This window comes from Aethalodelphis obliquidens, unplaced genomic scaffold (genome assembly GCF_003676395.1).
Source record: "Aethalodelphis obliquidens isolate GAN/ISIS:26980383/991018 unplaced genomic scaffold, ASM367639v1 scaffold17, whole genome shotgun sequence".
NCBI lineage: Eukaryota > Metazoa > Chordata > Mammalia > Artiodactyla > Delphinidae > Aethalodelphis > Aethalodelphis obliquidens.
The window spans coordinates 24,492,891-24,514,030 of record NW_020837961.1 but is presented as its reverse complement, the minus strand read 5'-3'; the positions used below and the strand labels follow the sequence as shown (position 1 = coordinate 24,514,030).

Sequence of the window (21,140 nt, the reverse complement as noted above, 5' to 3'; positions counted from 1 at the left end):
TCTCTTGGCCCAAATCTCCACCATTGGCAGTTTCTACTCAAGGGAGGGCCAGTCCTGAAATAGCAGGGTGGAGCAGGTCAGCCCTGAAGTGCACTGGCAGAGGTGAATGGGGAAGTTACAAGCTTATGAGCACCTGCCAGCTCGGGCCAATGCAATGATTTCCTCACTTTTTCAAGCACTAAATTTGATTGTGACAGGAAGTAAAGAAAAGGTTTCTAGCCATTTTTACAGGTACTGTGCAGGCCAGGCTGGAACTGTGTTTAAAAGTCTGCATTCTTTCATTGCAGACAGAACCACGTTTGGAAACACTGGTTCCATCTTGCTGAGACAGCTTGGTGGGCATCAACCCCTGGTTTTTGTCCCCCTCTGCTTCCTTTATATGTCATTTTGCTCTAGCCACGTGCTTTGGGGTCTCAGTTTCTCTGTCTATGAAATGGGAATACCCTGGAGGCATTATTTTCCACATTCTTAATTACCTAGAGAAGCATTTTTGAAAATGGAAATTATGTTTGCAAAACGTAACTAATTCTCTGGGTGGTAATAATTGGGTCCCTGCAGTGTATTTATATTACTTGACAGGTTACCTCTATTGACCCCCAACTAGTAAGTATGTAAGTTCAAATTGTGCTGGGTTTATAATGTTTTCTCTGAAGACATCAACCGAGATGGGATGACTAGAATATTAGGAGGATTCTACCCCAGACGGCCTCCATTGGCAGACAGCATCCTCAGTCGTGAGTATGGCTTTACTAATGGATTCTTAACCTGCGTGGACCTGCTTTGTGTTTAGGGATGGCCCTCACGACCTGAAGCACATAATGAAGTGCTCCTCTAGCGATGAGATTCCCTGGGCCGGCCCTTTGTACCGTGAGGAAATTGCTGCTGAGTAGCGCGGATGTACAGCAGGGCGTTTTGCATCAGCACACGGTGGCTAGCTCACTCTTCTTGCTTCTCCGCCAGGTTCATCAGCACCAGGACCGGGGAGAGACCTTTCAGTGCCAGCTCTGCCCTTTCACTTCCTCCCGTCACTTCAGCCTGAAACTCCACATGCGTTGCCATCAGCACTTCCTGAGGACAGAAGCCAAGGTGAAGGAGGAGATCCCAGACCCCGATGTCAAGGGATCTCCCCACCTCAGTGACAGTGCCTGCCTGGGGCAGCAAAGGGAAGGAGGAGGGACAGAGCTAGTGGGGACCATGATGACGTCCAGCACTCCAGAGAGGACTAGCCAGGGTGGGGCTGGCGTCTCGCCTTTGCTGGTGAAGGAGGAGCCCAAGGAAGATAATGGCCTGCCAACCTCCTTTACTCTGAATGCTACCGACAGGCCGGCCAACCACACGAAGCTGAGAGAGCCCTCCGAGTATGCAGCCAACAGTGCGTCCGCATTGTTCAGCCAGGACATCTCTGTTAAGATGGCGTCTGATTTTCTCATGAAGCTGTCAGGTACTTGAAGAGGGTTGTCCTCTCTCTCTCTCTCTTCTCTATCCCTCTACCAGTATTCTCATCTATAGAATGAGCTGGTAGGACTAAGTGATTTCAAGATCGCTTGAGATTCCAGTTGTCTGCACGCTCATACATTTTCTCCTTGAGACTTGTTTTTTGCAGTCCTTTGGAAGTAGGCGTGGCTGTGGTTTGGGTCTGAAAACAACGGGGATTGTTGATTTCTTTCTGGTTTTCCCCCTTTATGAGTTCTTGTTGTGGGGGACAGGCCACAGCGTGAGCCAGGTTGGTGACAGTTCTTGGTGTGACCTTGAGTCATTTTAACTTGTCTCTCCGTTGGGTTCTTTAAAGTGCTTGTACGGGTCATCTGGCTTTGTGTTATTCGAGTTCTTTATTGCCTTGCTTTAAAAGATTTTTAAAGGACATGTACACAGAGACTACTATTAGGAATTATAGAGTTTTAAAATTTGAGCAACTGATAAAATTATCTTTAAATTTTGTTTTTTCTAATGGAAAGTTTTTTTATCATGGTAAAATATACCTAACATGAAATGTATCATTTGAACCATTTTTAAGTATACAGTTCTTTGGCATTAAGTACATTCACATTGCTGTGTAATCATCACCACCATTCATCTCTGGAACTTTTTCATCCTCCCAAACTGAAACCTTGTACCCATTAACCAAGAATTCCCCATTCCACCCTCCCCTCTGCCCCTGGTAACCATTATTCTATTTTCTGTCTCTATGAACATAAGTACTCCAGGTACCTCATGTAAAGTGTAATTAAAAAAAAAAATTTTTTTTAAACATTCTTTTGCAACTGCCCCAGTGCCTTTTAGAAAAACGATGGAGTATGTTTTCAAAACTTATTACTAATTGATATCACTTTCACCATCAAATTATGCATGATGTTTCTTTTAGTTTTTTTCTTTTTTTTCCCCTCAATTCCTTAAGTTGTGGAGTTGAATGAGGGGGTGTAGAGATGCTGAGGGAGCGCTGTTTTCCCTGACGTTTTGGAATGAGAAAACATGTTGTGGGTCTGTGCTGCTACTCATTATATTTTTTAATGTCTGATTTTAAATTTTAAAAGAGATGTGGAGGGTGGGGAAAGGTCGGCTGAGAATTGGTTCTATCTTTCAGTGAAGATGGCAGTCCCCAGGATGATTTCCAAATGCCATTTCAGCTCTTTGGAGATTGACAATACCCTTTTAAATGGAGAATAATTGGTCACCACCTTCCTTTAAATGGACTGTGAGTTGCATTTCACTAAATGTCATCGCCAGGTGAATTCGAGGTTCTGCTTCACTCTGAAGTCCCTTTGCTCAGTGACACTTCAGTCAGGTCTTCTGGAATGTCCCCGTCACCCCAGGTCTTTGCCCCTTAGGAGTGCACAGCGCTGGTTGGGAGAAATGAGGAAAGGCAGGGGATGGAAATGAGGCACCGCAGAAAGAACTGAGATGGAAATGTTACAGGGAGGCATCCCACCCTGCAAGATGAGTGAGCTCGTCCTACACCGGAAATGATCGGGTGTCAGAAATTCAACCGTGGCAGTGAAGAACGGTCTTCCCTTGTCTTCTCCTCTTGTATCCCAACCTAGGGGGACGTGTGATCTTTGAGACTCTGCTTTTTGTATTTAAACATTTTTGAAAATGTGGGGGAAATTCAGGCTTCTGGTTTTCCTTTCGCTGCTGATCCTTTAGTTTTCACTTCTGGGAGATCTCTGGTTCTTCTTTGATGGTCTCTCCCACAAATGTCAGAGCAAAAGGGGCTCCTTTTCTGGGCTCTTCTAGCACTTTCCCAAGGAATGCAATAGCATATTCACTTAGCATAGCTTAGAAACAAACGGGGACATTTCCTTACTTAGCACACAGGGGAAACTCAGGATGGGGTTAGTAACTCTTAGGAAGAGGGTACTCCCTTTACTCCAGGACTCCAGAAAGTTTTTAATCCTGAGGAAGGTGAGTGGGGGTGGAGGAAGGTTTGATGGGACACAATTCCTGCTGAACTCAGCTGTGAGTGCCCGGCATCAGGCTGTAATTAGCCCCAGACCCAGTCTCAGGGAGCACAAGATAAGGCCTGTGGCTTCTGGGAGCCAGGCTTGCAGATAGGAAAAACACAAGAGGAGAAGCCAGTCGGTAGGTTGGGGTGAAAAACTGTGCACCCAGGCCTTATACTGTGATCTGTTTTCTCAGTCGGCTATTGATGGGGACTTGTTTATGGGTTTGGCAGTCGCAGTATTTACTGACTGATCAGTTGGCATAAGAAAACAGATAACAAATGCACGCTGTTTATGCAGAAGGCCCGCGCAGCTATTTTATGGTGGCTTACTAGAGGTCCTGAAACCTGACTTGTGTGCACTGTTACCTAGCAACCTGTTACAAAGTCACCGGGGAGTGAGATGCATTGGTAATTTTTTTGTGTGTGTGCATATTTGGATGTAAATGTAAACTTGGTGACAGTGGCAACGCAGCCCACGGGAAAAGGAAAGGAATACATTTTCCAGAGGTGGGGAGGCATTATTTATTTCTTTTTCTTCCACTCACTCTCTCGTTGGTCAGGCTCTAGAATTGATAGCTCCCGTCATTGTGGTGTTCTACCTGGCTGTGTCTGTGACTGTGATCCCGGGACCACAAGGCCAGATCCCGGGGAGCTGTGCCTGAGTTTCTAGCTCTTTCCCTTATCAGATGTCGGGTTAGCATCAGGCCTTGTCCCTAGGCATCATAACGGCGCCATTGTTCTTGCCATGAATTTTTGAGCTGGGCTCTGTGTGTGCACCTGCTGGGACTCTAGGGTGCAGCTGTTTGTGGACACGGGGGCTGGGAGTCTCTGTGCCAGCCACATCACAGTCTGCAGAACCGGAGCACAGTGGCAAATTCAAGCGTGTCCATACCTTCTTGTTTCCAAAAGAGAGATGGAAAACACTTGATTCTTTCTTGCTTGGTGATTAAGGGGAGTCTTTCTTGCTCCCACTGGATTAAAAATCACTGGTGGAATCCTCTTTTTTTTTTTAAACCTTATAAATGTGTAAAGGATGCTTACTATTTTTTTTTTAATTTATTTTATTTATTTATGGCTGCGTTGGGTCTTTGTTGCTGTGCGCAGACTTTCTCTAGTTGCGGCGAGAGGGGGCTACTCTTCGTTGCGGTGCGCGGGCTTCTCACTGCGGTGGCTTCTCTTGCTGAGGAGCAGAGGCTCTAGGTGCACGGGCTTCAGTCGTTGTGGCACGCGGGCTCTAGAGCGCAGGCTCAGTAGTTGTGGCGCACGGGCTTAGTTGCTCCACAGCATGTGGGATCCTCCCAGCAGAGGGCTCAAACCCTCGTCCCCTGCATTGGCAGGCAGATTCTTAACCACTGCGCCACCAGGGAAGCCCTGGAATCTTCTTTTAAAAGGACTCTAAATCCTTCCCTCCCTACCCCCGTTTTGAGGTTTCCTAGTGTCTGTGATTGTGAAATCAAACCCCTTCCCCGAACCGTCTACTCTTCTTCTGCCTGAGCCCACACTTAACATTCCTTCGTCCTTCAAGATTAGCCTTGTTCCCTAGGACCAAGGTTTTCCAGGCTCAGCACCATAATTGATTCAGGGAAGAGGATGGGACAGTCCCTGCTGCTGGCTTTCTGGGCTGTTGGAAAAGATAATTTTGCAAACTCTGCTCCAAGTTTCAGCCTAGGAGGCAGGCCTTTGAGGGCTGCAGCCCTGCATATTTGCATCGATCTTTCTTGAGAGCCAAAAGGCAGATGCAGACTGTCGCATGTCAGGGCAAGGGATTCAGTAGCCGCGTGACTGGGGCTATGCAGGGGAGAGGAGATTAAATTCCTACTGTTTCTGTGCCTTCTCTCCTTTATCCAGTAGCAGTTCTCACCTTGACTAACATTAGACTTACCTGGGGAGTTTTTTTTTTTTTTAAATGCCAGGGTCCAACCCCACTGCCAGAAATTATGATTCAGTTGGTCTAGGATAGGACCTAGACCTAGACATTGGTGTTTTCTTTTTCTTTTTTTTTTTTTTTTTGGCCACACTGCGTGACATGCGGGATCTTAGTTCCCCAACCGGGGATTGAACCTGCGCCCCCTGCAGTGAAAGTCTTAACCACTGGACCACCAGGGAAGTCCCTAGACATTGGTGTTTTCTTTAAAATCCTCAAACGATTCTAAAATGCAGCCAGGACTAAGGACCACTGATGTGGAAGATAAATTTGGTACCTGTTTTTGTGTTTGTTGTTTTTTCAGTGCACCTATAGTTTTTCAGTGCAACTCTCTTCCCTCACTTTCTATCCAAGACCATGAAAAGGTGCCTGGTGGTTTGGGATGGGTCTGAGGCATTCACTATAGGTCAAGGTTAACATGAACTGGAGGCCTGGGTGAGTCATGGTCATTCAGCCCCATGTTTTCCCTCGTGGAGCCACATGACAGGAGAATTAAAAGAAGCATCTTGATGTTTTCCAGTTAGAATTAGAAAGTCTCGAGACTCATCTAGAACATCTAGGAACTGGGAGTATCATCATTAGACGCCTGATTAAAAGTTGCCTGCTGTGGGCTTACATCATTTCTCTTTCTGAAAACTACACTTTTCAAGATATCACATTTAAGTCTAACTCTCCAAATTAGAACCAAGCAGTTGACAGAAACTTGGCACCTCAGTTGTTGGCTGGGAATATCTTTTTATCTTTTTGTACTTGGTTTTTTGAAAATAAAAGATACAAGTCATTTCAACTATTTTTAGTTTGGAAACTGGCCCAAAAAATGTATCCTGTCTCCCATATTCTATTAATTTCATAAAATTGGGGCCGAAACATCTTAACCGTGAGAGGTGGACTTCGGAAAACAGTGACTTGCAAATGGGTCCAAGCTGAATTGCTTCGAATGTGTTAGGAGCTCAGCCGTAAAATGGCAAAGGTTCTCTTGAATAAACGAAGGGGAGCTGGTGAATGTTTGTGTTGTATCTTGCGGTTTCCCGTGGGCCTTTGTTCTGCCACCTTCCTCTCTTTCCCATAATGTTATGCATCTGTAGTTACGGTTTGTCTGTAAAGGGCAGCTCCTTATCCTGTGATACCTTTGTTTGTGCTGCTGAAGAAGGAGGGGGCCGGGAGATGCCCGTTAACTAGGCATCCTTATTACCGGATGGCTCTGATTGGCTTTCTGTCAGACATCTTAGCATCCTTCTACCAAGGAAGTGCTGGCCTTCCGCCATTCACGCCCTCAGGCTTTAGTGCCATTAGCTGGGGCCCTCCCCACGCCCAAGTGTGCCTTCCCCCAGTGGGTTTATTTTTGGCAGTCTTCCTCTGTATCTTCAGTTGGGCCCTTTTCTAACCCTGCCTGGCTTTTCTCATGATGGGCACTCACTGATCACTTGACTAAAATTCCTGGTGTCAGAAGCCACATTGTGGGCCCTCATGTGTGCAGGCAGCCCGAATGTCCTATTGAAATCCTGGATTTACCGAACCTGGTGGGTGATCCGTAGGAGAGGGAGAGTGTGACTCTTTCCTGTTTTTCAGTGACTTGCTACTCCACGGGCTGAGGGCTGATCTGAGTCACAGAAGGGAGCAGGTGGCGTAACACGAAAGTGGGACCTGGAGTGACACACTCACGTGCTCAGGCCTCCAGGGATGGAGACTTTGTGACACTGACTCATTGTTTATGATTTTTCCTTAACAATCACTTACATAGTGCCTGCTCCTTGCTGTTTAACCCGTTTGAACTTCATAACAACCCGAGAGGAAGATACTGTTGGTATTCCCATTGCACAGATGAAAACAGAGAGGTTAAGAAACTTGCCCACGTTTACACAGCTAATAATGGTGGGACTGGGATTCTAATCCAGGCAGCCAGGCTCCAGCATCCCCTCCCCCAAATCACAAAGTAAGGAAGTGGTGAAACTGGAAGTTAGCTCTGTTCTCTGCCCTTGTTTTTGTAGAGTCAGAGTCCCCAGCAAGGGAGCCATTCTCTGAACGTCGTATGTTAGATGCCACCGGAAGTTGTGCTCATACTTGTGGGCTTTTCAGGCATTGCTTAGTGCAGATAGAGTAGTAACAGTAAAGCCAGTTACCGTGTGTCTTCAATGGCTCGTAACAAGCATGTAGTTGAGGAAACCAAGACTGGAAGTCAGTAGTGTTAGAAGGGTTGCCACTGGAATCCAGACGTTTCTTTCCTCACCGTGCTGGATAGAGCTCATCTCATTCCAGAATTGTCCGCACAGTGGTTGTTTAATCTTGATAGACTCTTGGGAAAATGGTTCAAACTCTATGTTTCTGCACAACTGAATCCAGGTCATTTTCTTCCTTCCCTCAGAAGTACATTTTCTTCCACTCACTACTGTTGTTACTGCTGTTACAACTTCTACTATTGTTATCCTGAGCCTTACCTTATTACTAATCAAATGGGTTTCCAGTGAGCCAGGGGCGGTGCCAACAACTTGATGTAATTTCTCAGTTAACCCTCCCAACAGCCCTGTTAATGTTAAACCTATTTCATAGATGAGGAAGCTGAGGCTTAGTAGGTTTCGGCGACCGAGGGGTAGAGCAGAGATTCAGCGCTGCCTAACTGTGAAGCTTGGCTCCTAACCACTTAATAAGCTATTACCTATTTTTTTTTTTTTTTTGTCAATTGAGTGAACTGTCTTTTGACCTCCGTCTGCTTCACTGTTTATTTTCCTTGGCTTCAAACCATGACATCGTTTTTAATGCATGCTAATTCAGTCACTAATCTGGTTAAATTTTTGTGTGTCTTCGAAATACACCCACAACCCATCCCTCGAGGGCGGCCTTTCCTGGCCCACCAGCTCTCTCCCGGATGCTTCCTCCACCCCAGGACCCTCCCTCCCCTCCGCCAGGCTTCCAAGGTGTAAATGGACTCTTCTGATACCTCTGGCATCAGGTTGTGCTCCTGCCTGGCTTCCTTCTCCTGAGTAATGGTATCCCCACTCCTCTCAAGAAAAATGCTGAGTCTTCACCAGCTGGTACTCACTCCCCCTGCCCCCCATTTCCATTTACCTGCCTTCCCTCTTGTTCCAGGAGTCCGGTCACTGGAACCATGGAGTTCCATAAATCTTCCTCCTGTTAGGTAAAATGGGGGAGGGGGGTTCTAAAAAGAATTAATAATGTTATTTAAACCAAAATAACTAGGGACTTCCCTGGCGGTCCAGTGGTTAGGACTCTGCGCTTCCGCTGCAGAGGGCACAGGTTCGATCTCTGGTCGGGGAACTAAGATACCTCATGCTGTGCGGTGTGGCCCAAAAAACCCCACAAAATAACTAGTTTAATGCACCTCTGACCCCCAGTGGTTCTGTATCTTTGTAGAGAATTTCTAGCAACATTGCCCCTTATTGCTGTGATATCCACCGCTACTGCCTGCTCCAATGATACTTAGAATCTTAACATCCACGTTGATCCTTGCATTACTGCTCGTGTCTTAGCCTTGCCTCTTCAACTATGTTTCAGATTGCTAAGGGGGGGGGAGGGGCAGCGGCAGGGGATGATGTTTCCTTTATAATGTCCTTATCTTTGTATCATCCACAATGTATTCTGTGGTAGATGATAAGAAAGGTATTCCATTAGTCATATACACTCTGGGAGGCAGGTTTTCAGAGGATGTGGTATTACTTCACTTAAAAAAGATTTAAATGGCTTCCCTGGTGGTGCAGTGGTTGAGAATCTGCCTGCCAATGCAGGGGACATGGGTTCGAGCTCTGGTCTGGGAAGATCCCACATGCCGCGGAGCAACTGGGCCCGTGAGCTACAACTGCTGAGCCTGTGCTCCGCAACAAGAGAGGCCGCGATAGTGAGAGGCCCGCGTACCGCGATGAAGAGTGGCCCCCGCTTGCCGCAACTAGAGAAGGTCCTCGCACAGAAACCAAGACCCAACGCAGCCAAAAATAAATAAATAAAGATTTAACTTTAAAAAAAAAAGATTTACAAAGTCACAACCAGCTCCTAGTGCCATAAAGAGTACGGAAGAAAGAGGTGGTCCATGGGAAGAAAACAGGCTGTTCAAAGGGAGCCTCAAAGGGTGTGAGCACCTTGGCGTTGGCCGGGACCTCAGCTTCTGGGGCCAAATCTAGGAACTAGAGTCGGTCACACAGGGAGTTAAGTAACAAACCGGTCCACAGTTTAGCAGCTCAACACAATAGCCATTTACTTAGCTTACGAGTTTGGGGACTGGCAGTTGGGCATGGCTGACCGGTGTGCTTTTCCTGGTCTCTTCTGGGCTGACTCATCCATCTGCAGCACCTTGCCAGGTTGCCAGGGCATGGCTGGTCTACGTGGGTCCCAGCTGGGAGGGCTTCTTTCTGTCCCCCAGGGTGTCCCATCCTTCAGTGTGTTAGCCTGGGCTCGCCCACATGGCAGCTGGCTTCCAAAGGAGAGAGCAGAAGTGCTCCAGGAGGCTGGGCTCAAAGCTGGTCCAGCGGCATCACTTCCACCACCTTCCAGTGACCAAATCCAGCCACTTCAACCCAGATTCAAAGGGTGGGATAATCTGCTCCACCTCTTGATGGGAAGAGCCGTGGAGTCACATGGCAAAAGGGGTGGGTTTGCAGGCAGAAGGGACCATGAGGACCATTTTGCAGTCTCCTTGCAACGCCCAGAGTGCCTCAGACTCACTGGGTGCTCCACAAAGACAAAAACACATTAAAATACCAATGTATGAACCAGAATGTCAGTACAGTCATTTAAAATGACAAGTGTAACGATCAAGAGCAGATGTCATTTGGGGCAGATGGTCACTGACTTCCCTGAAGAGTGTTGGAAATATATGATCCAATCTTTAGGTTTTCTTTTTTTCCAGTCTCAAGTCACCTCAAGCTGTTCTTACATGCAAATCACTCCACGGCTGTTCCTACAGCTCATTCTTTGGATGTGTTAATAGCGTGAATTTCAAATGCAGTTTTCTCTCCCCTCTCCTCCCGGCTAGAGGCTTGATCGGTTTTCCAGGACTGGTCCTTCCTGCTTTTGACAAGGGAGATATCCTGTCTGTTAAGTGGATTCCAGCAGATAGCTGCTCTTGCTTATTATGTGCGGCTTCTAGTAGTTTCGTTCACGGAGAAAAGCCTTATTTATTTATTTTAAAGTTCGGTGGCGCTGCTTATCGTTATTACCCTCCCTGCTCCAAAGGCTCTTTTGTCTTCCCTTTGTCGCTCTGTCTATAATCTCAGTAGCTGTCACAGGGGACCTGCGCGGCCCTAGTCTGCAGACACAGACACTGAAGTGTGACCAAGGATTAGCTCAGGTGCGGATGAAAGATATAATGAAATATAATGAGAAATATAAGATGGTTAAAACTCCGCTAAACACTAAGTATAAAACTACTTAAGGCCAATTAAGTAGTTTACCTTATGAGAGAGCAAGGATTGAAAATATTTAGCTAATGTTTTAAACTTTCTATTTGAATATAATAGGCTTCACTGTTATTAATTATTATTTAATGAAATCTCGACTTTCCTTATGATTTCCGAAGGCAATTTATTTTCTTCTCACCCAAAGTGCATCAAGTTGTCAAAAAAATCCCAGGTCCCCAGATGGATCATACATCCTTACATACACTTACAAGGGACCTTGGGTAGTTATAACAGCCCTGGTTTGTAATCTGGAGAGTTGAGCTCTGACTCTGATTCTATCATGAATGAGCTGTGTGGTTTTAGAAAGGTCATATCATTCTCTGAGACTGTGTTTTCTTATTGTAAAATAAGGGAGTGGAAAACAGTAATGGTTTTCATTTTGTTGGTTGGTTTTCAAACATTAAACCCATTTTTTTCCAAACAAAATCTTAAGGGCAGACTCAATATACAAAACACGAAGAAGATGTAGTTTAATGTATTTTTAAATTTAACTTTAGTTTTTAGGTTCTCATGTATTATATTTATTTATTTTAAAAGTCCAGTGATTAGAAAAAAGTTGCTAAGTGATACTCCCACACACATGAAATTAGTGTTATGCTAAGATGAGGTCTTACAGCAGTATAAGCATCTAGTGTATTTCTAAATTTATATTGCTGATTGCAGCTTCAAGAAATACCATTTACACAGGGACATTGTGGCAAATGAGATAAGATTTTTAACAATTCACCTTGTAATCTCAGGATCCCTTTAGTTAAATGTATTCAGCTGCTTGAAAGAAGAGTACAATAATAAAAAGTTTTTGCTTCAAAGCTGACAACATAATAAAGGGCAGACAAAAGCACCCCAAACTTTCAGCAGGTACTAAAGCCATCGATAATTCTATTTTAGCTACTTGGTTATCACTCAGTTAACCGTTATTTGGAAGTTTATTTAATCTTGCTAGTTTCAGATTCTTCACCCACAAGATGGAGATAATGATAGTAACTACTTCAGAGGGTCGTTGAGAGGATCAGATAAATTAATCCAAGGAAACAGCATACTCCCTGGCCCATATTTTGTGCTCTATAAATAACAGAACCAAATATGTGTCTATCTACATATTTCTGTGTGGCTGTTAGCCACGATCAGAAGCTTCACCAAAGCAGATACGCTTGAAACTACCCTGGCACCTAATTTAAGGCAGTGGTCCTCAACCAGAGGCGTGCTCAGGGGAGAGTAAGGCAATGTCTAGAGAAACTTTTGTTTCCACGACTGGGAAGTGCTGTTGGCATCTAGTAGGTAGAGACCAGGGATGCTCCTAAGCGTCCTACCGTTTGCAGGACGGTCACCCACAGCAAATTACCCAGCCTAGAATGTCAGTGGTGCTGAGGTTGAGAAAGCCTGATTTGAGGCATACCTATAGACTCTAGTCGTACCATAACTGTACAGTTTTAACATGCACAGGCCTGAATTTTTGGAAAGATTAGTGTATAGCCAAGCACTTCCTTATTAATGACACATTACTAGAACTCTGCCACTCCTAAGAGGCAGGGAGAACTGCATCACAAGTGATACACAAAACTGAATTAACTTGTTAACTCAAGTTAACCCATCAGTGGTTTCCAGTGAGTTGACATTTTATATATAACAGAGCTGAGGGTCCACATTTTAAAGTTTTAAATTAGTTTCAATAATTTTAAAAGCTTACATTGGAAACCGACATTTATTGGAACCCCAGAAACTTATCCTAGGGTTGGTTCCTTGGGACACTGTTTGAAAACCACCAAATCTGCGGTCCGTTCCAGGTCCAAGGGTCATTGGCTCTGCTTTAGGGGGAGCTAGTAAGTAAAATTCTCAATGGCCTAGCTTTTTCATGTACCAGTTCAGCAGACTCTGAACTGAAAGAGAGCTCGGTCTTATTAAACTCAAGGAAAGTGTCGTTTTCCTTCCCCAGAGGAAACAGACAAAGCAGAACAGTCATGTCGCAGTCCCTTCTTTCTCTTCCACCCTCTTAGATCTTCATAAAATTCTTCCCTACCAGAAAACATGCCTTTCCTTCAGGTTACACGCCACCCTTCCTCATTTCTCGTTCACGATACTTAGTTCACACCGTATCACTTCTGCCCAGAGCCCACAGTGCAACTGCTTGAGTTAGTTTCCTTCTTAAAGGCGCTTGGACTATCTTGGAGAGAAAGGAGAGCGCTTGGGTGCATTTTCAGCCAGAAGCCCTGAAGTCCAGTGTCTCTGATTTGGAGAAGTCAGTCTGTTAACCTCTTGGGACCTTAGTTCCTTCTCCTGCAAGATGAAGGTAGTAACAATGCCTGTCTCCTGTGGTTGATGGGAGGATCAATTCCTGTATAACTATTCAAATGCTAGTTGTGTGCGTTATTGAAGCAAATAATGGTCTTTAAGGAAGTTATACAGCATTGTCCTGGGGGTGGGGATGAGAGGGGCTTAGACAGAATCTCGAAGTGTACTGAGGACACCTCGCCGGAAAGACGGGTTCCTTTTACAACTCATTAATGCTGGCCTATTAGAATTAGAAACTTGGAATCATTTTATCCCAGTGGCTTTCCCGTTCCTTTCCCATATTAGCCTTTGTCTTGAATCCTTTCTAAATCCTGATTTAGAAAAAGCTGATTTGTTTCCTTTCAATGGCAGCCCAACTCCATCGAGCACATGAACTTACAGATGTACGTAATTTTTAATCATAATTTTCTCAGGTCGCAAAATGTTTGAACAGTGAGAGAAGGGACCTCTTGGTTAGTGGGACTTCCTCACTGAGTTAAGTGGAGTGTCTGGAAGCTTGACGATACATAAACGGAAGTCAAGATACTTGCTGTGAAAAGTCCTTTACAAACTGAATTCCATATGTGCACAGATCTTCTTGTTAGTGGTAAGAATGAAGTAAAGACCAGGCAGTGAGTCATAAATTACTGCTTTTCTCTTAGCAATTTCCCCAAAGAGAAAACAACTTTAGTTTCACCTTTCCCTGTAGAAAAACAATTTTTTTAATTAAGATAAATTAAAAAAGATGGCAATTATGCAGTCATATTAATTTTAAAATATAGGGCTTTATGCACTATTCTCAGTGTAAATATTTCTGGTAATTGAAAAAAAGCAGGGTAGCCTTCTTATTGCTATTTTTACGTCATCTATTTAGATCCAAATGTTTGGAAACTAAAACTTGGACAAATGAGTGTTTCCCAGATATTTTTTGATATGTCATTAGCCATATTTACATTTCCCTAGCACATTACTAGTTTTATGCCATTCTTGACATTGTCAGAATGAAAACCAGGTATGAAGTACCTTGCAAATTTATAAAACAGCAACATACAGCTTGCCTATTATTTTTTAAAAGTGTCTTATTACAGTTGTGTTAAATCTGGGTTGTACTAATAATGCCAAATATCTTTTTTTTTTTTCTTAAGTCTTACGTAGCACATATTCTGACTAATGCTCCCAGAAGCTACTCATATCTTCAGAGAGCATTGGCTTCATGGTTGCCCTCTCCAGCAGTTAGGATTTGCTTCCAGGGCCTCAGTAGTTTCTTATCTCTTTCCTAGGCTCACCTTAGAATATTTTAAAGTTTCAAAAATAAAAGATGCAAGCCTGAAGCATTTTTAAAAATATATAACCATTCACTTTATATTGTTCCTACCCAAAGAATCAAAATTAAAGACTTAATAGAAAGCACACCATTTTTTTTATTATTATTATTTTTTTAAAATTTTCTTTATTTTTTTGGCTGCGTTGGGTCTTAGTTGCAGCATGCGGGATCTTTCGTTGCAGCGCACGGGCTTCTCTCTAGTTGTGGTGTGCAGGTTTTCTCTCTCTAGTTATGGCGCACGGGTTCCAGAGAGCGTGGGCTCTGTAGTTTGTGGCATGCAGGCTCTCTAGTTGAGGCACACGAGCTCAGTAGTTGTGGTACGTGAGCATAGTTGCCCCGCAGCATGTGGGATCTTGGTTCCTCGACCAGGGATGGAACCTGTGTCCCTGCATTGGAAGGCAGATTCTTTACCACTGGACCGCCACGGAAGTCCCCGACAGCACACCATTTAATTACTCTGTCGTGACTGACTTAGGATGCTCTTGGAAAGGGTTTTATGAAGGATTCTGGAAGAAAGGCTTAGGGTTTTATGAAGGATTCTGGAAGAAAGGCTTAGGAGGTGGACAGCAACGACTCCCTCCCTCCGGAAGTGGTTGAAAGGGGAGAAATGTGCTGGATAAACAGAATCCTCTTGGGAGCTACCTTCTGTAGAGGCCCAAAATGCATGCTTGAAGATTGCTCTAGAGACTATCCTTGTTCCCTTGGGCTCAGATGCCAATGGCACTGTCCCCAGAGGGCTAGATTTTCAGCACTTTCCTTGAGATTTTTCTGGGTTCCTCCTTTAGTAATTCCAGAGTCCAAGTGATCATTCAGAGACACCTCAGTAAGCGCTGTGGCATAGTAGCAGAGCTTTTAACTTTATCTGGAAGGTCTTATCCCCAATCTCATGATCAGACTTGAGGAAAGCACTTCCGATTGCCTTTGGTGGAATATTTTGGGATTCGTAGCTTTTGTTTACCACAGGTAATAATGGAGTGCCAACAGATGTCGCTGATTTGTGACCACCCTATTTTATTTATTCAACAAATATATGTTGAGCTCCTGCTACGTGCCAGGCCCAGTTCTAGGCACTCGAGACACATCAGCGTTAAAACAGAGATTATTGCCTTCATGAAGCCTACCTTTGAGTTGAAGGAATAGACCATAACATTATAAATAAGAAAATTATGTAGTATGGATTAGTCTTTGGGGCTGCCATAGCGAAATACCACAGACTGGGTGGCTTAAACAATAGAAATGTATTTCTCACCGTTCTGGAGGCTGGAGGTCCAAGATCAAGGTGCTGACAGGTTTGGTTTCTCCTGAGGCCTCTCCTTGGCTTGAAGATGGCTTCCTTCTTGCTCTGTCCCCACATGGTCTTTCCTCTGTGTTTGCACATCCTCTGTGTCTCTCTTATTCTCAGGACACCAGTCATATTGGATTAGGGCCACACCCTAATGGCCTCGTTTAACCTAATTTTCTCCCTATCTCCAAATACAGTCCCAGTGAGGGTTAGGGCTTCAACATTTGTATTTGGGGAGGTGGGGCAGACACAATTCAATCCATAACAAGATGTTGTCTGGTGATAAGTATTTTGGATAAAAAGGAAAATTACGGACTTCCCTGGCGGTCCAGTGGTTAGGACTTTGCCTTCCAATGTAGGGGACACAGGTTCGATCCCTGGTCGGGGAACTGAGATCCCACATGTCACAGGGCAACTAAGATGCGCACCACAACTACTGAGCCCACGTGCTCCGGAGCCACGTGCCACACCTAGAGAGCCTACGCTCGGCATCGAAAGACCCCGCATGTCGCAACAAAGACCCAACGCAGCCACATAAATAAATGAATAAATAAAAAAAAAAAAAGGAAAATTAGAGTAGGGTAAGAGAGTTTGGGGGACTGCGGGTACTGTGGGGTGGGCGTCACAGTTTTGATCAGGATGGTCGCGGTCTTCATTGAGAAGGTGGTATTTTAGCAAAGACTTGAAGGTCAAGTTCCATTCAGGTGTTGTTATAACACAGGGACCAGAGATGGAGGAGTGGTGTAGTGGAGCTAGGCAGGGGACACAGGGTGGGCAGCCTGTGCACGTGGGTTCTAGTCTCAGCTCTTCATCTTTCTGGTAGTAAAACTTCCAAGTGTCACTTTAGCCCTCTGGGGTCCAGTTCCCAAATATGCTGGTCTGTGTGACCTTGTGACTCCAGCAGGTATATTCTTAGAAGGGCGTAAGGTATAAAGAAAGGACTTTGTGTCTATGTATTGGCTGGAGGTAGATGGTGGGCAGGGGGTTGATAGGCGTACCCTTTGGGGCTTTATTTTCATCCTTTTTGTCGTTGTTGTTGTTAAGCAAGAGTGGGCTTAAGGCTCATTCTTTTTTTTTATATATAAATTTATTTATTTATTTTTATTTGTTTATTTTTGGCTGCACTGGGTCTCTGTTGCTGTGCGCGGGCTTTTCTCTAGTTGCAGCGAGCAGGGGCTACTCTTCATTGCGTACGCGGGCTTCTCGTTGTGGTGGCTTCTCTTGTTGTGGAGCACGGGCTCTAGGCGTGGGAGCTTCAGTAGTTGCGACGTGAGGGTTCAGTAGTTGTGGCTCATGGGCTCTAGGGCGCAGGCTCAGTAGTTGTGGTGCGCGGGCTTAGATGCTCCGTGGCATGTGGGATCTTCCCGGACCAGGGCTCGAACCCTTGTCCCCTGCACTGGCAGGTGGATTCTTAACCACTGCGCCACCAGGGAAGCCCAAGGCTCATTCTAAGAAGCTTTTCTAAGAACTCTGTATTAGGATGAGATCTTGTTTCTTAAAATACCAGCACACCTAAATTAACCAACTTAAAGGTCCTACTGTGTGGCCCTTTAAAGGGGCAAGATGGCTGTGAAAGTGACAAGTGGGAAAAGCGGCTGCTAGTCTTCCTTCTTGGTTTTTCCCAAGAAAGACCAGGAAGTAGTATGTAGCTCAGTGAGTGAAGGCCTGGTAAGGTGTAGCCAAGCCACAGAAAGAATCTATCCCATAATAGGCCAGTTAGCTCTGCCCTGACCACACACTCCACACCAGCCAACCATGCTAGAAATGGAAAAAGGACATTAGTGGAAAAACTGGTGAAATCTGAATAAAATTTGGATCTTAGATCATAGTAATGTGAATTTCTTCGTTCTGACAAATGCTCCATGTGTTACGTAAGGTGTTCACTTAAGGGACCACTGAGTAAAGGGTGTATGGGAACTCTCTGACCCCTCTTTGCAACTTCTCTGCAAATCTAAAATTATTCCAAAATAAAATTTTTTTCTCTTAAAAACGCCCGTTGTGGACTCGGAGATAACTTGGGCTACAGATAGTGACCAGAAAGACAATGACAGGTGCATGCCCCACTGTTTGTGGGACAGTGGCATCAGCTTATAATAAGGCAAAAGTGTTATATCTCCATTCTGAGCTTTTCTCTTTGGGAAATTCTCCATCCTCACCTGACCACCGCATTCTAGGTTTTTGCTTTGGTTTTTGCCCCTGACTCATGTGTATATTCGATATTTTATGGCAGAATAACTGTCTGAAAGCATTATTCTATAATAGGATTAGGTAGGGAGAGTGCTAATAGGTCAGAGAGGCAGCAGCGTATACAGGAAAGAAGACACTGGAAACCACAGAGAAAATGCCCAAACACTTTGTAGAGGCAGCACTTCCTAAAATATGATAGGTTCCGAAGATTCAGAAGCCCGCACTCTTCTAAGTCCCACGCTCATGGAGTGACTTGTATTTTTGTGCTCAGGGCTCAGCCTATTTTGATTGGGTTGTAGTCCCTCCTGTGTTAGCAAGATATGATCATGCATTACATGCTTCATTAAGTTGGGAGCAGCTAAGAGTGGGACTGGCCTTTCATACAGGTATATGTGGGACTGGCCTTTCATACAGGTATATGTGTGTAATCCTTTTCTTCTTTTGACAGCTGCAAATCAGAAGGAACCCATGAATCTTAATTTTAAAGTGAAAGAGGAGCCTAAGGAAGAGGAGGCTCTAAGTGCCACGTTGCCTCGGTCCAACTATGTGTTCAGCCCCGAGTCTGAAGTACCAGCCCCGAGCATCTCTGAGGACACACTTAAGCCCCAGGAAGCAAAGGGCAACGTACTAAGGCGGGATATGTCAGTCAAAGCAGCATCTGAACTTCTCATGAAACTATCAGGTACTTGATTTCTTCTAAAATATTCACATTCTGATACCATCACTTGCAAGCCACCTGGGCTGCTTCCTGCATGGGTTATAATTAGCCTGATGGCGGCAATATCACATTATTGCAGTGAATTCAGGAATGATTGGATTACTTGGCTAAAATTCCTGTGTTGTGTGTGGGTTTGTTTGCGGATGTTAGCCGTGTACCTGTCTTATTAAATACACTCCCCCTTTCCTGATTATGCCTGCAAATTGTTGGAAAACAGTGCTGTTTTCTAAGATGCTGTAGGCCATAATTTTAAATGGGTTCTAATGACATTCAAAGCACTTCTGTTAATTGATCGAAATAGCCATTCTTTCCTAATAGAGGACCTTGCACTGTTTGGTGTTTTTGTACTATATTCTTTAAGAACCATTAAAAATATTTTTCTGTACCAATAGAATAGCAATAAGATTTTAGAAATAGAAAAATCTCATAATGGAATGTTACAGTAATTAATCTAAGTTCTTAAGGCAAACAAATAATTTGTATTAGTATCCAAATGTCATTTCAGCCTATCAAATGTTGGCAAAATGGGTTATAATTTGAAATTCATGTATTTTGGATTTTTTCCCACCCAGTCTCCTATCTGCCCCATGCCCTTCAGAACAGATAGAAATTTAGTGTGTTTTAAAATTCAAAGGTATGACTTTAAGAACATGGAAAGAAAGAAAAAAAAAAGAACATGGAAAGAAAAGTTATGTAAATAATAGTACTTACCAAGTCATATCCCATCCTTAGTTCGCTGCTGCTTAAAAATAATTTTTAGAGACTCTACTCAAAATACTAATATGAATCAAAAGCTGTTTTCAGTTCTGTAACTTGGTGTGCTTGGAGGATGAAAGCAAGATATGTATTAGGGAGACCCCTTCCCAGTGTAATTTCATCAGCAATTCTGTGTTTCTGGTTGACCAGTAGGTTGGAAAGTAAGAAATTAATAATTATTTACTTAGGGTTGTTGTATTAGAACAGTCGAAATTCCTGTATTTGCCATTTGGTGGGGTGAAGAATTCTTTCCTTTGACGTTAATTTAAAATACACTGGAACCTCCGGGGGACATGATTTGTTACAGATAAAGCATAATACAGTTGTTACCTTGTCGCCCCATTTTTCTAAACTTCGCAGTGATAACGCAGCTTCTCCTATGTAAATGGGAGTTTTAGCAAGATCGTGCTAATTGCTAAAAGCTGCAAGTTTAAAAAAATGATGTTCGAGCCCACATACTTTGAACCCTCCCCCTGTGTCAAAAGGTCTCGGTGACATACAGTAATCTGTCTGTTGGTTTTCCAGTCAATTCAGAGAGGTTACACAGCTCTCTAATGCTTCTCCCATAACATAGACTTTCACGCTCTTCCAACAGTGACTCCTATCCCCTCCTGGTGGTAAGATTCCACTGTGCAGTATTTCTATTTCAGAGTTTACTGTGCAGCCAGCATGGTGAGCAGAGGAAACTAGGGTGGCACCAAAAGATAATATGCAATAATGAGATTTCAGGAAAGATGTTCTCGAAGGAAAACATTTTATCTTGGTTCTTTTGGATGATGCAGTTTGAGACAATGAAGTATGAAATCATTTCCTAGGTAATAAGAGATTCCCAAAATAGAATATAGCTAAGCAGCCATGCACATTTAATGATATTTGTGGTCAGCAATGGCTCTTCTAAATGCTTATGTTGGGTGTTAGTGAGTACACGTGCTGTGGGGTTCGACCGTAGTTGAATCTGGAATTCCCTGGTCGTCCGGTGGTTAGGACACCACGCTTTCACTGCCGAGGGCACGGATTCCATCCCTGGTCAGGGAACTAAGAACCTGCAAGGTGTGTGGCGTGACCAAAAATTAGAAAAACAAAACAAGAAAGGCAATAGTTGAATGGATGACATGGTCGTGTTTCCAAAGGGCATCTGCCCTGCTTCATGCTGTGGAAATGAAAAGTTGTTTGAAGACCTAGATAATTATTGTTTTGCCCTGAAAAAATTTTCCAGTATTCCGTATGCTTTGACTTAGGTCAAAGAAATATGCATCACAGACCCTACCTTCTAGATGCTTGTGGTCTAGTCAGAAGTCATCCAGGGCAATGGAATTCATTCAATCAGTGCTTTGCCCTTGGAACTTCATACTTCGACAGTCTAGCAGACTGTGGTCACTAAACTGCGAAGAAGTTTCCAAGTCAGCCCTAAAAATAGGAATGTGACTTAAAAAAAAAACAAATGTCTTTTCATTCTGAAGCCGCAAGGTAAAAGGGGACTCACCCTTTATTAGGTTTAAAGTGGATATTAGGGTTTCTAATCACGGGTGGATCAGTGCTCTTGGAAGAAGGAAGATGTTAGGAAAAAACCACCTATGCTGTCTTTCCTCAAGTTATAATTTTAACAATTTCCATGTTTATGCCCTGAAAGCCATCTGAGGAAAGGACCTGTCAGTGTCTTGAAGCCCCCCTTTCCATGCTATTTCCTGTCTCTGTATAGACAAGAGTAGTCATGCGTTTCTCAAAGCATCTGTACAGGTAGTCAGGGCTGCTCCCCGTCTAATACCCCAAAGCCCTGATGCAGGTATTCCTGTGGGTGGAAGTCCCTGCCTTGCTAATTTTCATTTATGGTCTTCTG

The 21,140-nt window shown here is 44.1% G+C and overlaps 1 protein-coding gene across 2 annotated transcripts in view; it reads left to right on the top strand.

Moving 5' to 3' along the window:
* Positions 1–21,140, top strand: part of ZNF827 (zinc finger protein 827) — a 180,212-nt gene that overhangs the window by 53,196 nt on the left and 105,876 nt on the right. For both annotated transcript variants that reach the window (XM_027117108.1, XM_027117110.1), the window contains exons 4-5: positions 961–1,441; positions 18,278–18,511. In XM_027117108.1, the coding sequence (XP_026972909.1) occupies positions 961–1,441; positions 18,278–18,511 (715 nt within the window). The remainder of the gene's footprint in view (positions 1–960; positions 1,442–18,277; positions 18,512–21,140) is intronic.